This window comes from Manis pentadactyla, chromosome 17 (assembly GCF_030020395.1).
Source record: "Manis pentadactyla isolate mManPen7 chromosome 17, mManPen7.hap1, whole genome shotgun sequence".
In the NCBI taxonomy this organism is placed as follows: Eukaryota; Metazoa; Chordata; class Mammalia; order Pholidota; family Manidae; genus Manis; species Manis pentadactyla.
The window spans coordinates 15,231,831-15,247,442 of NC_080035.1; the positions used below are offsets into that span (position 1 = coordinate 15,231,831).

Consider the following 15,612-nt stretch of genomic DNA (forward strand, 5'->3'; position numbering starts at 1 on the left):
TTGCTCCAAAGACTTTTTCAAAGGTTGGATCTCCCCCAAATTTTATCAAAAGGTCACTGCCCTCATTATCTTTATCTTCACCTTGCCAGCCGCAGTCTGTTCTCCCCAGCAGAACAATAGTGTCATTCTAATTACCTCCCTGGTTCCTCACTGTTTTCAGGTGGATTTGAGGCCCTGCATAGTCTCACCTCCTCTTGACCTCACCAGGCTTATCACCAACTTTTATTCTCCAAATCACGCTGTCAGTTAGGATTAGGATGCTTTTATTTGCAAAGAACCAACCAACCAATTCAAAATTATTAAATAATACAAAACAGGATGTCTGGAGTTGGGAGGTTTGTAGGTTGGTTAATTCAGTTCAGTGGTGATAGGAGCAACCAGTTTTTCATCTTTCTGCTTTACCATCCTTGGGATTTTGGTTTAGTTTTAGTGTCCAGGATGACTCCTGCCATTTTTGCAAGATAGCTGTAGTAGTTCCTTCCATAATTTTTCATTAATAACATTAATATTATTAATATCAACATTAATATTTATTAATAATATTATTAATAAGGGGACCTTTCCCCAGAACACCCATGGCAGCCATTTCTGTTTAGGTGTGGTTTGGCTGGGTCTTAATTGTGATGGTTGTACCATTTTACATTCCCATGAGCAGTGTATGTGTCTACCAGCTGTTTTCTCCAATACGGTCAGTCTTCTATATTTTAGCCATTTTAATGAGTGCGTAGCGGTATCTGATTGTAGCTTTATATTTCCCTAGTGACTAATGATTTTGTGCTTCTTTAGCACATGTATCTTTGATGAAGTGATGAATTTTTTGCCCATTTAAAATTATTTTTTACTGAGTTTTGAGAACTCTATATTCTGTATACAAATTTTTCAGATACATGATTTACAAATATTTTCAAAGTACAGAAACTTTAATTTTGGTAAAGTCGAACTCCCCAACTTATTCTTATGGACCATGTTTTTGGTATCATGTCTCAGAAATCTTTGCCTAACCCAAGGTCACAAAGACTTTCTTCTAGAACTTTTTTTATAGTTTTAATTTTTACATTTATGTCCACTATCCATTGTGAGTTAATTTTTTGTAGATGGTGCAAGGTATGTATTGAAGTTCACTTTTTTATATATAATTTGTTGAAAACTATTCTTTTCAATTGGAAAGTCTGAAAAGACTGCCCTTTTCAACTCTCTTTTCTACTCTGAATTACCTTTGGGCCTTTATTGAAAATCAGTTATCCATATATACATATGGGTCTATTTAGGGACTGTTCTGTTCTGTTTAACTTTGTGCCAATATGTAAGGTTGATGTGTTGAAATCAATGTTCTCCAACTTCGTTATTTATCAAAGTTTATTTGATCTAAGCTTTTTGAATTTCCATTTGAATTTCAGAATCAGTTTGTTGACTTGGAAAACAGAAGTCTGATTTTTGATTGGGATCATGTTGCATCTTTAGCTCAGCTTAGGAAGAACTGCCATCTTAATATTGAGTCTTCTGACTCATGGAGTGCATCTCCATTTGTTTTGGTGTTCTTTAATTCAGCAATGTTTTCTAATTCTCGGTGTATATATTTTGCACATCAATTGTCAGATTTATTTTTCAGTACTTAGTATTTTTGATGCTATTATAAATGTTACGGTTTTTAAAACTTCAAATCTGGTAATTGCTGGTTTTAAATATTTTTTCTCCTAATTTACTGAAGCACAAAGTGCACAAATCTTAAGTGAACAACTTGACAAAATTTTACATCTGAATACATTGGTGTAATTACTACCGAGATCAAGATACAACTTTTCCCACATCCAAGAAGATTGCCTTATGGCCCTTCCCAGACAGATCACCCTCTTATGTCCCTCACAATCGCTTTTTATCTTCTTACAAATGGAATCAATCAGGATGTATGTACTCTGGCTTCTTTAACTCAACATTATGTATGAAAAGTTCATCCGTCTTGTGTATACTGGTAGTTTATTCTTGACTGTTGCTCTGTAGGACTTTCCTCCTATGAAAGGACATTTAAGTTATTTCCTGTTTTTGCTACTGTGAATAGTGCTGCAATCAATATCTGTAAGGTAAAGTATTCCTTTCTTTTGGGCTTCTGCCTACTGGCAAAATTACTGGGTAATATGGTTATCTGTATGCCTAGCTTTCGTAGTGTCAAGTTTTCTAAAGTAGTTAATGCCAATTTATACTCCCACTAGAAATATATGAACATTATATGTGCTTTATATCTGCCAATTCTTGGTATTTTAATTTCTTTTAATTTAACCACTCTGGTGAGAGTAGTACCAAGTTATGATTTTAATGTCCTTGATAATAGCTACTGATGTAGAACTTTTCATATGCATATTGGCCATTTAGAGAACATCTGAAAGTGAACCAGTGTACTTCACATTAACATATTAAAGAAAAAGTAGATACGAACTTTTCAATAAAGGCAGAAAAAGCATTTAACACAGAATGCTCTCCCTCTGATACTACAACCTACACAAGAAGCCCATTATCACTACTTCTCAACATTATAGTAGACATCCCAGCAAATGACAGCAGACATGAAAAGAAATAAAGGTATAATGATTACACAGGAAGATGTTAAAACATGTTTATTCACAGATGACAAGAGTATGATCACAGAATATTAGACATAAGGGAACTTTGTAAATGAGCTGAATGAAAGATCAATTCATAAAAGTCAGTGTTTCTATATGCTAGCAACAACTACAGTATAAAAATTAATGCCACTTAAAATAGCATTAAAAAATAAATCTAATGGAAGATATACAAGACCTCTACATTGCAAAGTGCAAAACACTGCTGAGAGAAATTAAAGACCATTACAGAAATGGAGAGGTGTATGATATTCATGGATTGGAGGACTCAAGATGTCAGTTTTCCCCAGATACGTCTATAGATCAAATGCAAGCCCAGTTATAATCCTACCAGGGTTTTTTTAGTTGACAAATTCATTCCAAAATGTATAAATAAATGGAAATAAATTTTATAAACGTGTAAAAGTAAATAAAAAGGGCTTCAAATAGCCAAGGTAATCTTAAAGAAAAGCTATAGGACTTCAAAACAATATAAAGCTATGTTAACTAAGACAGTGGGGTACACGGTTACACAAACAGACCAATGGAATGAGAACCTGGAAACGGACCCACATCTGCAGTCATCTACAACAAAGGTGCCATAAGAATTTAGTGGGGGAGACAACAACAAATGTTGGCGAAGTTGTGGAGAAAGGAGCACCCTTCTACACTGCTGGTGGGAATGTAAATTAGTTCAACCATTGTGGAAAGCAGTATGGAGGTTCCTCAAAATGCTCAAAATAGAAATACCATTTGACCCAGGAATTCCACTTCTAGGAATTTACCCTAAGAATGCAGCACTCCAGTTTGAAAAAGACAGATGCACCCCTATGTTTATCGCTGCACTATTTACAATAGCCAAGATATGAAAGCAACCTAAATGTCCATCAGTAGATGAATGGATAAAGAAGATGTGGTACATATACACAATGGAATATTACTCAGCCATAAGAAGAAAACAAATCCTACCATTTGCAACAACATGGATGGAGCTAGAGGGTATTATGCTCAGTGAAATAAGCCAGGTGGAGAAAGACAAGTACCAAATGATTTCACTCATATGTGGAGTATAAGAACAAGGGAAAACTGAAGGAACAAAACAGCAGCAGAATCACAGAACCCAAGAAAGGACTAACAGTTACCAAAGGGAAAGGGACTGGGGACGATGGGTGGGAAGGGAGGGATAAGCGTGGGGAAAAAGAAAGGGGGCAATTAGCATGTATAGTGTCGGGGGGGGGGGCACGGGGAGGGCTGTGCAACACAGAGAAGACAAGTAGTGATTTTACAGCATCTTACTACGCTGATGGACAGTGTCTGTAAAGGGGTATGTAGGGGGGACTTGGTGAAGTGGGGAGCCTAGTAAACATAATGTTCTTCATGTAATTGTAGATTAATTTAAAAAAAAAGAATTTAGTTGGGGGAAATGACAAATGACAGTCTTTTAAAAAAAGGTTGGGTAATAGAGGACATCCATATTGGAGGAAAATGAACCTCAATCCCAACCTCATACCTTTTACAAAAAATAAAGTCAGATCATAGACTTGGATGTAAAAGGTGAAATAAAACATCTAGAAGAAAACAGAATATCTTAATGGTCTTGGGGTAGGTAAAGCCTTATATGACACAAAAAAAGAACTGATCATAAAAGATCAAACCCAGTTTTACCTGATTTATGTAATCCTTGCCTTCTTCACCATCCTTACAATCACTGACCTATTTAAGAGAGAGTTAATTTGGCCTATATATCTCCCAACAACAGTTCTCCTTTTCCCTTTAATCATTCTTACATAGCAGAGAATATACTTTCAAAAATACAAATTTGTTATTACCTTTTAAAATGAAAAATCCTGTTAGGTTAACATCATTAAGAGAAGCACATCCATGCTTTTCAGCAGACCACACCTAGCCCTTTATGACCTGGCATTAACCTACCTCTCCAACTGGTATGCATCTAATTTGAATTTTGGCTCTAACAACTTTAGAAATCACATCATCCTTTTATACCACACATCCAATTATGTCTTGAATTGTCTTTTCCACTTCCTTCGTCAGTTCTAATTCATCCTTCAAGGCTGAGGCTCGGGTATCGCATCCATCCCTCTATATTTGGCTAAATCTTGCTATCACACGACTATTCCCCTTCTTTCTTGTTAGCACTCGGAATTGGTAAAGTTTCCGGAGGGAATTAACATCTCTGAATCCCAGGACTTTAGATTTTGGATGTAGCAGACATTCGTTCATTCACTTGTTAATCTCTACTAACTGAGCTCCTCATTCTCACTACCTGCTTCCCATTCCCACGGAACTTGCTGGAAGCTTTTTCTAATCTGAATGGGTGGAAGGGTGAAGATAGAGGGCCTTGAACGACTAGGTTGAAAAGTAAAGCTGCACTGAGAACTTCAGGCCACTTTCTTCCCTTCAGTGCCTTCCGATGGGACAGGTTTTTCTTCTCAGTCTGGGAAGGCAATTTAGGAAGAAAGCCGGCGCCTGTAGAGTTCTGGACAGTAGAACAGTACACCCACACCGGAACCAGTAAGGCTTCCTTCTGTCTACCCTCTGCCAAGGCAGAAAGATTTCCGGCGGGTGCAAGTCCGGTAGGGTCCCCAGCGCTGAGATCCCATGAGAGACGCGCCATCCGGAACTCTGCTCCCGGAAAAGCACACGCAGCAGCGAACGACGTCATGGGTCACGACGGGCTCGGCTACCTCCGGGTAGCCATCGTAAGAGCTGTAATGGAAACTGGTGAAAGTGCTGTTCGATATGGCTTGCTACGAAAGGTCGTACAAACGCCTCCATACATTCCCGAGGGATAACAGTACACCCCCAAAGTGCTTTTGGGTTACTACCCCTGAGGGCTCTGTCCGGCCAGAACAGACGAGGCCACGGTAGCCACAGCCGCGAGAGGCGGGGACTGGAAGCGCTGGTCACGGGACCGGGGGACGCGGCTGGGAGACGGTCCTCCCCTGCCCCAGCTGGCCCCGCGGCGCACTGCGTGGCTGTTCGTTGGTTACCTAGGACGGAAGCTCGGTTGGTGTTTCTGCGGAAGTTTCCCCCTCGGGCGGCAGCTGAGCGGATAATCTGCCTAGTAGCCAGCCCAGGAGTGGCAACACTGACTATTAGCATGGCGGCGGCTGCGGCAGGACCTGCAACAGCTCAGCGGTGAGTGTTTTTCCATCTCTCTGCTGTTCATTTTTATCCTGCACCTTTTCTTGGTTAGATCTCTGCTGATGTCATTGTTTTCCTGGCAGGTTTTTCCGGAGCTTCTCAGATGCTCTGATCGATGAAGACCCCCAGGCGGCGTTAGAGGTGAGAGCCCATCTCAGCTTCTTTACTCCTTTGGGGTTTGCGGCTGCCACGCGTTGGGGCCGACCCCGTCACTTCCCAGCATTGCCTTACCTGGGACCCGGGCTGCTGCTTTTATTGTCTCAACCCTAAGAGTCTTCGTCCTCTCGTTTCTTTGATCCACAGTGGCCCCCGTACGCCTGATCCCTGTGTTTGCTCCTTCCCACTTTTAGCCGGTTCCTGTGGCCTCGCAGATGCTTAGAAAAACCTTTTCTACTACTTGGGGTGGAGGTGAGGGGGCATAGTTGACATTCATAGCTGCCTGGAAGGATTTTCTTTTTAATGGCATTTGTGGCTAGAAGAAAAAGTGAAGCCTAGGCTTGATGATATTTGTTAATTCTGTTTTTCATCTGACTGTCATCTTTGCCATTATTATGTACCTACCAGGCACTGTGCTAAGTGCTTTTATGAACTCTGACTCCTGGAACAAAAACTTTTCTGCTTTGTCCCTGAACATTGCCAGATGTCCTGTCACTTTTAATAATTCATTCGTTTTTTATTTGCCAAAACAATTTTTCTGTGGAGTTTCTGTGTGCAGGGCACTGATTGCTATTAAAATCTTAAATATTTAAGTGACTTATAAGGCACTTTATGTTTCTGTGAAGTTGAAAACTCTAAAGCCTTAAAGGAAAGAAAAAGAGGAAGAGTTAGTAATTAGAAGTAGCAAAGAGAGCTAAGGATACATGATGCAGTGGGTCACAAAGTTTAGCCTGGGGTTTCTTGCTATGAAACAGGAGAAAATAAGAAACCACACCCTGTTTCATTGTCATAATCTGACATATCTAAGGGTAGCAATCTGAGGCAAAAGAACCCTTTTCCTAGAGTCTCTCAGAGGAGGTGACATTTGAGCAGAAAACTGGGGGCATGAGGGAGTGAGCTTGGCAGCTCTGGGGAAGGGGTATTATAGGCAGGAAGAAGAGCTAATGCAAAGATCCTCAGGTGGGAATGACATTGGTTTGTACAGGGAGCAGTAAAAAGGACATTTGACTAGAGTGGCATGAAAAAGGAGTAAGATGAGGTGGGGAGGAAAATGGGCTAGGTCCCTTAGGGCTTCTTAGGGAGGAGTATGTTTTTGAGTGTAGATAAGGGCCTTCAAATAAAGTAGTTGATTAATCAGTTGTGCTATGATATTTCCTAGAGAGGCTTCTGGGATTCGCATTAGAATAATGTTACAGGAGACACTGAGAATTTTTCTTCACAATTCCTTATATTGGCTATGCAGCTATTAATTTTCAGAATCTACATTTCTTATGTTCCTCTTAGGCCCACTCCTTCCTCTGGAACTCATTTATATAGAAGTTACTTTTAGAGGATATTAGTGTAATGAATTTCATTATTACTGTGCCATCTCACTTATTTAACTTAAAATTTTTTTTAGTAAAGAATGGTATCTATAAATAACACAAATGTTGTGTAACTAATGAAGTAGTAGTTTTACATATGTGTTACCACCCAGATCAAGATGTAACACACTTCCATCCTCAATGCCCCCTTATGTGTCTTTCCAGCCAATAATTCCTGTTGCCCACAAGATAACCGCTGTTCTGACCTTGGTCACCATCAGTTTTGCTTTTCTTGCACTTCATATAAACAGAAGCATACACTGGGTACTCAGCTGAGTGTAGATGCTTTGTCTTGCTGTAAACATTATGTGAGATACAACCGTATTGTGTGAAGTGGCAGTTCCTTTTTCATTGCTGCATAGTATTCCATCATATAAATACAGTACAATTCTAACAATGGACATTTGAGTTATTTCCAATTATTAGTATGAAAAAAGCCTCTTTGAATTTTTTGTGCATGTATTTTGGTGAACACATGCACTCCTTTCTTTTGGGTATATATAGCTAGCAGTGAAATTGCATAAAGTAGGCATGTGGTTAGTTTTTAGTACCTTGGATCTTAAACAGTAGTTCTTGGGCCAGTAGCATCATCTAAGAACTCATTAGAAATGCCAGTTTTTCGACCTCACCACAGATTTGCTGACAGTCCATACGACTCATGTAGTCCAGTACTTACTACCTTTCCATTTTACAGAGGAAACTAAGACCAAAAGAAATCCAAGTGATCTGTCATAGAGATATATACAGCCAATTAGAGGCCAAATTGGAGCCTAAGGACTTGTTTCCTGACTCTTAGTCTAGTGCTGTAGAACAGTGGTTCTCAAAAGTGTGGTCTCCAGATCAGATGCAGCAGCATGAGAATGAAGTGGTGTATAAAGTACATTAAGAGCATAGAGTAGAGGTTGACTGGAGAAGTAAAAGAATTTTACAGAGAAAGTCTCAATTCAGTAGGGAGAGAAAACCGATGTGGATTATGAGAATCTTTATTTTTGAGGCCCAGTGTGAATAGTGGCTAAGGGCATTGGCTCTAGAATCCGGATGCTGCGGTCCAAATCCGGTTTCGTAATAACTGTGTAACCTCAGGAAAGTTCCTTTTATCACTTTGGGTCAGATTTCCTGTCTGTAAAATGGGACTAAATAGGACCTGCTTGAAAGAGTTACTAGGAAGATAAGTAGTGTGATGTACAAAATGAGGCCCTTGAGGTGTAGGCATCTTGTAGCTTCTTTCCTTTCTATGTTCTAGCTATACTCGCTTTCTGCTACTTGAATGTGTCAAGCTGAGTCTTGGTGGAGGGCCTTTGGACTTCGCAGTTCCTTTTGCGTAAAATGTTCCACCTCTAGTTTTGTTTGGAGATGGTCTTCACTTTAGATTTCAGTTGAAATGTCACCTCAGGGAAGTCTTTTTCTGAGCACCGTGTTTAAATTGGGTCCCAACGTAAGCTTCAAGGGAACAGGGCTTTTACCTTGTTTATAGTTGCATTCTCAGTATAGTGCTTAGAGTGTCGTAGGCATTCAGGTGTGTTAAAGGACGTGCCATAGTTCTTGGAGCAACTGTGAGGTAGTCACTGTATTTTACTCACAAGGAAGCTGACGCTAGAGACATAAACTTGTTCAGTGTTACATAGTTTAGAAGTGACAGGTCTTTGGGTTCAGCGCATCAAGGTCACTCTGTAGAGGAGGAGGTAGGACCGGATATGTATGGTAAAATTGGTTTGGTAGATGATTTTGAAGTAGCTGACCACAGATAGCCTTGTGGAGAACACAGCTAGTTAGCATAAATGTGCAGTGATACCAGTTCTTCGTGGTTATGTGGTTTTTCTCCAGCTATGCAAGGTAGTTTAGGAAGGGAGAAGGGTTGATGTCCTTGTTTATCATCCATGATTGCGGATTAGCTGTGGCTGAAGGAAAATGGAAAGTAAAATCAAATTGAGATACTCAGAAGGATATGTCTGAGAAAGACCTTTCCGACATTAGGTCAGTCTGAGCAATCTGCTTTTCCTTTCAACCTTAACAAGTTACCTCGTTGAGTAGCATTTTAAAAGAGGCTAGAACTTTAACGTTTGTAAATTCATTTTTTAAGATCCAAGTCTTAAACAATTTTATTGCCTTAAAAAGGAGTTTTCCCCCCTGCTGTTCTGGATTATCAGGGCACTTCCTTCACCATCATCTTGGTAAAGATTTCAGTGTAATTATATATTGCAGTTGACTGGGTTTCTTTATTTTTGAGAGCAAATATATTGATTGACTATAGCATAACTCATTTTATGTATGTCTTTCAACATCTTTACCATATGTTTCACATTAGTCTGCATTAAATAATAGCCTTTTGCCATGTGATTCACATGTTGGCACTGAATGAAGCCCTGCCTTTTGAGTCCTTCCCTTAAGTCCCTTTGTTCTCAGGCAACCAACAACAGTTGTCACAGAAACAGAATCTGAAAACATGCCACATGCCAGATGTAACTAATACAAGCACTGATCATTATTTTAAGTACACTTTCTCTGACTTTATCATACTATACAGTTGACTCTTGAATGACACACGTTTGAACTGCATTGGGTCCACTATACATGGAATTTTTTCAATAAATGTATTGGGAAATTTTTTGAAGATTTGTGACAATTTGAAAAAACATTTTCTCTAGGTTATTTATTGTAAGAATTCAGTATGTAATACATATACAAAACAAGTGTTAATCAAGTATGTCAGTAAGGCTTCTGGTCAACAACAGGTTATTAGTAGTTAAGATTTTGGGAGTCTGAAGTTAAACACAGATTTTCATCTGCATGTAGGGTTGGTGCTCCTAAAAACAAGGGTCAGCTGTATATTGCTTATTCAAAATAAACAATATTGTGTTTTATATGTGACTTACAAGTTTGTCGTAATGTTCACTTTGTGCTCAGTAGTTTTTTGGTACCTTTTAAAATTAACAGCCTAGTAAGCCAATTGCCTTTTTTTTTTTTTTTAAATCTGAATCACTAAGACTGGTTCTCCTTAACCAAAAGATCTTTTGTGCTTTTAAAGTTCATTTGCAAGTTGGTTGTTTGAAATTCATAATTTTTAACCTGACTCCTTAAGAAAAAGAATTTTGTTTTATCTTTGTCCCCGTGTCTGGCCTATGTTTGTTACATAATACGTGTTAAGAATACTTTTTGAATCGGTGATCCAAATATTATGTATAACAGCCTTTTAAACCCATAATATACCTGTTTTTTTTGTGAGGAGATGCTAGAAATTTGCTTTGAAGATACATTTGAGTAATAGGTAAGCTCTCAGCTTCTCAAAGTCTGAAAGTTTAGTGCAAAACGGTGTTATTTAACTTAGGAATTTCAAATTATCAGATGGTGTGTGAGAGAAACTTGGAGTTAAAAAAACATTACCAAGAGGCAGTGCTGTTTAATGGTTGAAATCCTGTTTGGAGTCAGAGAGACCTGGATTTGAATCCCGTCTCTGGCATAGACTTGTTGCTCATTAGGAAGTGAAGGAATGAATCTTCTGTGCACACCTCAGGGAAGAGCATTCTAGTAACAGGGAACAGCAGGTGCAGAGTCCTCAAGTGTTTGGAGAACAACAAGAAAGCCATTGGAGCTAGATTCGAGGAGCAAAGGGAAGAGTAGAAAAGAGGTGAGATGAGAGAGAGAGCAGAAGGTCATATCAAAACAAGTGTTTATCTTCTGGGATTTTTAAACAAGGAGGGCCTTGTAGGTCATTGGAAGGCCTTGCACTTTTGCTCTGAGTCAGCTGGAAAGGCATCGGAGAGTTTTGAGCAGAGACATAGTAACATGGTTTGATTTTCATTACTGCTTGGATCAGGGTGATGTGTGAAGGTGGTAAAAAGTGGTTTGGATACTTAAATATATTGGATTTTAGGTATATGATTACCAAGTATAGAACACATTGCTTTGTGAGAATCACAGTACTAGTTAAAGTCAGTGGCACTTGTGTGGCTATTTGCCTACATTTGCCTTTGGCTTCACTAATTGCACAATCTGTTCTTCATTTATTATTGTTCCAGCTACTACTTACATCCTGTGACTCCCCAGGATGGCAAAAATTTAAACTCTCTAATGTTAACTCTTGTTCAGTTGATCGTAGCTTTGTATGAGATACTGTATCAGGGCTCTCTTAGGGTTGTCTGCCATTGATAGAGGATAGAGAGGGCCAAGTAAGCTTGATTATATATTTATTAATTCTGTTAACCTCTTTGAGCTTTAGATTTAACTTCCAGTTTTTTTTTATTGGACAGCTTCACATTTTCTATGCATCTCAAATTCTATATGATCTTTGAGTCTTCTCCAAATTACAAGGAGAAAATCAGTGATGGTCAATGTATATCAGCCAAACTCTTCAGAATAAATGAGGTGATAATAATTACTATTTATTGAATTCCTACTGTAGGCGAGGATCTGCTAAGTGTTTTTACATAGATACCATATTAGATTGTGTATTTTGTGGGGGAGAGGGGAGAAGGGGAGATATTGATCCACTTGCAAAGAAAACCTCCAAACATGTTTCCCTGTTACCTTTTCTCTGAATAGCTTATTAAAATAGGCTGTTTGATTAAAAATCTTGTTTAATTGGGATTCAGTGTCTTTTTAAAAACATATACTGACCCTCAATGTATTTGTATTTGTAGGAGCTGACTAAAGCTTTGGAACAGAAACCAGATGATGCACAATATTATTGTCAAAGAGCTTATTGTCACATTCTTCTTGGGAATTACTGTGGTAACTTTTCTTACAAAATGTATTATTGTCTCTCTTTAATAAGTTAAATATTTTGCCCAAGGTACAATGAATCAAATAGAGATTATCTTCTGGGATTTTTAAATTGGTCTTTCATACAAGGTAAAGTAGCTGAAACGTGAGGAACATGTTGAATAACATCCATTTAAATGTTATGGGTGTCTGTTCTTCCTTCAGTAGGTGGAAAATCTATACAGATTTCATTCATGGTTATTAGATATGTTAACAAAGAATAGCATCACATTTACTGTTTTCCAGAGTATTTTAATGAATGCTCTTATTTGCATTTTTTATAAAAAGGAATGTATTTTTGTATTTATGTAATTTTAATAGTTTTGTATAGAGAATCTGAGTAGGGAAAAATTTTAAACCTTGAGTCAAATTACATAAATGACATTAATGAGAAAATTAGATGAACTCTGTGACACAGAGCTTTATTCATTGAAGAACTTTAAGAAGGAAACTGAAATTAGGCTTATAGAAAGGTATGAGGGTAATAATTTATTTGAATTCTATCTTGGATTAGCTTTTCCTAATTTAAACTATTTGTTTCACCAACTCGAAAACTTAAAATCTAAGGTGGATTCAAATTTTGTGTGTAATACTTGTTGGGATCTGTAAATAATTGACCAAAACCTGTTTTTTCTTGTACAGATGCTATTGCTGATGCCAAGAAATCTCTTGAACTTAATCCCAATAATTCCACTGCTATACTGAGAAAAGGGTATGCAGTAACTCTTCTTGTTGAGTCTGGATTGTAGATAGTAGGTGTCTAAGTTGTTGAATGACAATTGTCTATTCATTTTATAGTTTCATGCATTCTGTGGGTAAGATAGCATTCAGTTTTAAACACAATTTATACTTCTAATGTATTAACTGTATTATGTGATAGGCGATACATAGTTAGTGATGATTGACGTATTGCAGGGTATTGATGAAACTGATTGATTTCAAATCCCTTTTTGCTTGTCATTTGAAATTTAGTATCTAACTGACTACAGAATACCTAGTAGTCCTCAACCAAGCTGGACAGGCTACATTTAATGCTATGAAAACTCTGTATCTATGTACTTTATATCCCAGCTTGTTTCTGTTAATAAATGTGACTTTATTATAGAAGAAACTTCTTTAATTCCTTAGTATAACTATATTTTGGAATAAGCAAGTGTACACAATTAAAGTCAAGGAATCCTTCCAAAATGATTTCTAAAATTGTATTTTAACAGGATTTATACTAGACCTAAGTATAGTATTTTAGAAAAATTTAGCCTTACTCACATATACCTACATTCTTTAAGAATAGAGAATACTAGAATTTTATTTAGAAAGATTTTTATTTATTATCTCATGTGCATGTGGTATTTGTTTTTAATATGCATATGCAGAATATGTGAATACCATGAAAAGAACTATGCTGCTGCTCTAGAAACTTTTACAGGAGGACAGAAATTAGATAGTAAGTATTGGAATTTTATGTTAAAAACTAATCCATTATTTTTATATGTCTTAAATACCTGAGCTGAACTTTGTTAGTGTAATCTCGTTAATTGTACAAACCTAGTACCTTTTTCTCTCCTCTTCATGACATTTGGTAATGAATGAAGAACTTGAGTTTACTTAGACATTGATTAAATTGACCTTTCTTTAGCATTAGAATCACAGCTAAACTTTACCTTTGGAAGCTAAAAACTGTATGTAAGCACTCAATGTGCTCCCTCTAGTCTGTTTGTTTTTTTTCTAATGGAGCAGTTAAAGTTTAATTTGCTCTCATATTCAGAAGTCTTCTTAGATTAATTTCTGTTCAGATGGCTGAGATAGGAAATTTACAACAATGGTTTTTATTGATAAGTGAAGTATAAATCTGGGTAAATTATGATAGGGTACAGAAGAAACATGGAGTTCTGAAAGTATTTTGAGCTTTTAATGTCATCTTTTTTAGAGAAATATATGAGAAGTATCATAGCAGTATGGATATCTATGCACATATATAGAAATTGTAAAAACCAAGAATAAAAAAATTCACAAAATAGTAAAAGACAGAGGTTGTAAGTAATCTCATAGATAATTGTAGACAACTTAATTCTGATTGTGCACTATCATTTATCTTATGATAGAGTGTTATCACGATTCTCTAAAGCAGTGTTTCCTAACTGGGGATGATTTTGCTCCCTGATGGACATTGGCAATATCTGAAGAGCGTTTTGATTATCATGACTGGTAGATGAGGGGATGTGCTACTGATATCTAGTGAGTAGAGGCCAGAGATGGTGCTGAACATCCTAAAATGCACAGGACAGTTCCCCATATCTGATCCAGAATGTCAATAGTGCTGTGCTTGAGAAACCCTGCTCTCAAATATTGTTATTAAGTTTTTTATGTTTTAAAAAATTTACTCTGTACTGCTTTGAGTATTTGCTTTTCTGCCATATCCTACTCAAGAAAGGACATTAGGCCTTTGCAAATGGAACCTACAGATTAGAAAAGAACAGATTAAGGCAAGAGGAGTTGTTCTCAAACTTGGTTATTCCAAGTATGGGACATAAGTAATGTGGCTGTTTAGTTAGCAAGCCAGCATATCTACACTCCTAGCAAATTCTAGAGAGTCCAATTTTCTGGTGCCTTGATACATATTTGAAAACCCTGGAGAGACATGAGTCATTCCATCTTCTAGATTTCTAAGCCCTATGCCTCATCTTTTAGAACAACAAAGTTCCCTGTCTAAATTTCCTTTCCTTTAGTAATATCTTCTCATCATGCCATTGGCTTTTATCCTAGAATTTTTTAGGTATGGCCCCAGAAGAGGGTGTCTACTCTTTGGTAAAATTACTGTTGAAGATATTTAATTTAAAAACAAATTTACCTCTGAATTCCAGAAAATGTTAAACTGTTAGGCTTCCATTATTATCAGGATAAAAGAATTGTAACTCAAAATAATTCCATTTTCCCCTTTGTATGATAGGAAGCTTGGTTTTATTTACTGATTAATATAATAAGTTATTTAAATCTAGGACTTTGATACAATTGTTCATCATTAGAATGAGTGTGTGTGTGTGTATGTGTGTGTTAAGGCCTGTATAGTTGAATTTCATTTAAAAATTAGTGAATTAGAAAATTTCATTTTAACAAATAGTCTTATCTGTAATTAGCTTGAAATAGTAAAGTTTTATTTAGAGTAAAATTTTTTCTTACCATTATATTTTATTAAACCCTGTGACTGTTTAGATATTATCACTGTTCTGAGTCTTAAGGAGTGAATAATTTGTTCATGTACTTGTTTACATTGCTGTCTGTAAATACATACTACATAGTTTGCCTTCTATAGCCTGTTGGCTGCCATGGAACTTGGAGATGTGACAAAATTCCATGATGTATAAAGATTTTTCTTGGTGTTGGTAGGAATGGCATGGAAACAAGTAAAGCCACTGAGAGAATACTAGACAGAATAGGTAGGTGCATTGGAGAGCAAATGTGTTAGGAGAGGCTTCTAGACCTCAACCCAGCTGCTGGTTACCAGGCTTCCACCCCACCCCTAACTGATGGTGGACTGGGAATCTAATACAGGTCTGATTTTCCTGTGGGGAAGGAAA

General features: G+C 37.3%; 1 protein-coding gene across 2 annotated transcripts in view; it reads left to right on the plus strand.

The window, feature by feature from the left end:
* The first annotated feature begins 5,564 nt into the window (after positions 1–5,564).
* The window catches only part of SUGT1 (SGT1 homolog, MIS12 kinetochore complex assembly cochaperone), a 51,698-nt gene continuing 41,650 nt past the window's right edge, over positions 5,565–15,612 (plus strand). For both annotated transcript variants that reach the window (XM_057494454.1, XM_036893750.2), the window contains exons 1-5: positions 5,565–5,753; positions 5,843–5,900; positions 11,917–12,007; positions 12,680–12,749; positions 13,411–13,481. In XM_057494454.1, coding sequence (XP_057350437.1) covers positions 5,716–5,753; positions 5,843–5,900; positions 11,917–12,007; positions 12,680–12,749; positions 13,411–13,481 — 328 coding nt within the window. In that variant the 5' untranslated portion in view covers positions 5,565–5,715. The remainder of the gene's footprint in view (positions 5,754–5,842; positions 5,901–11,916; positions 12,008–12,679; positions 12,750–13,410; positions 13,482–15,612) is intronic.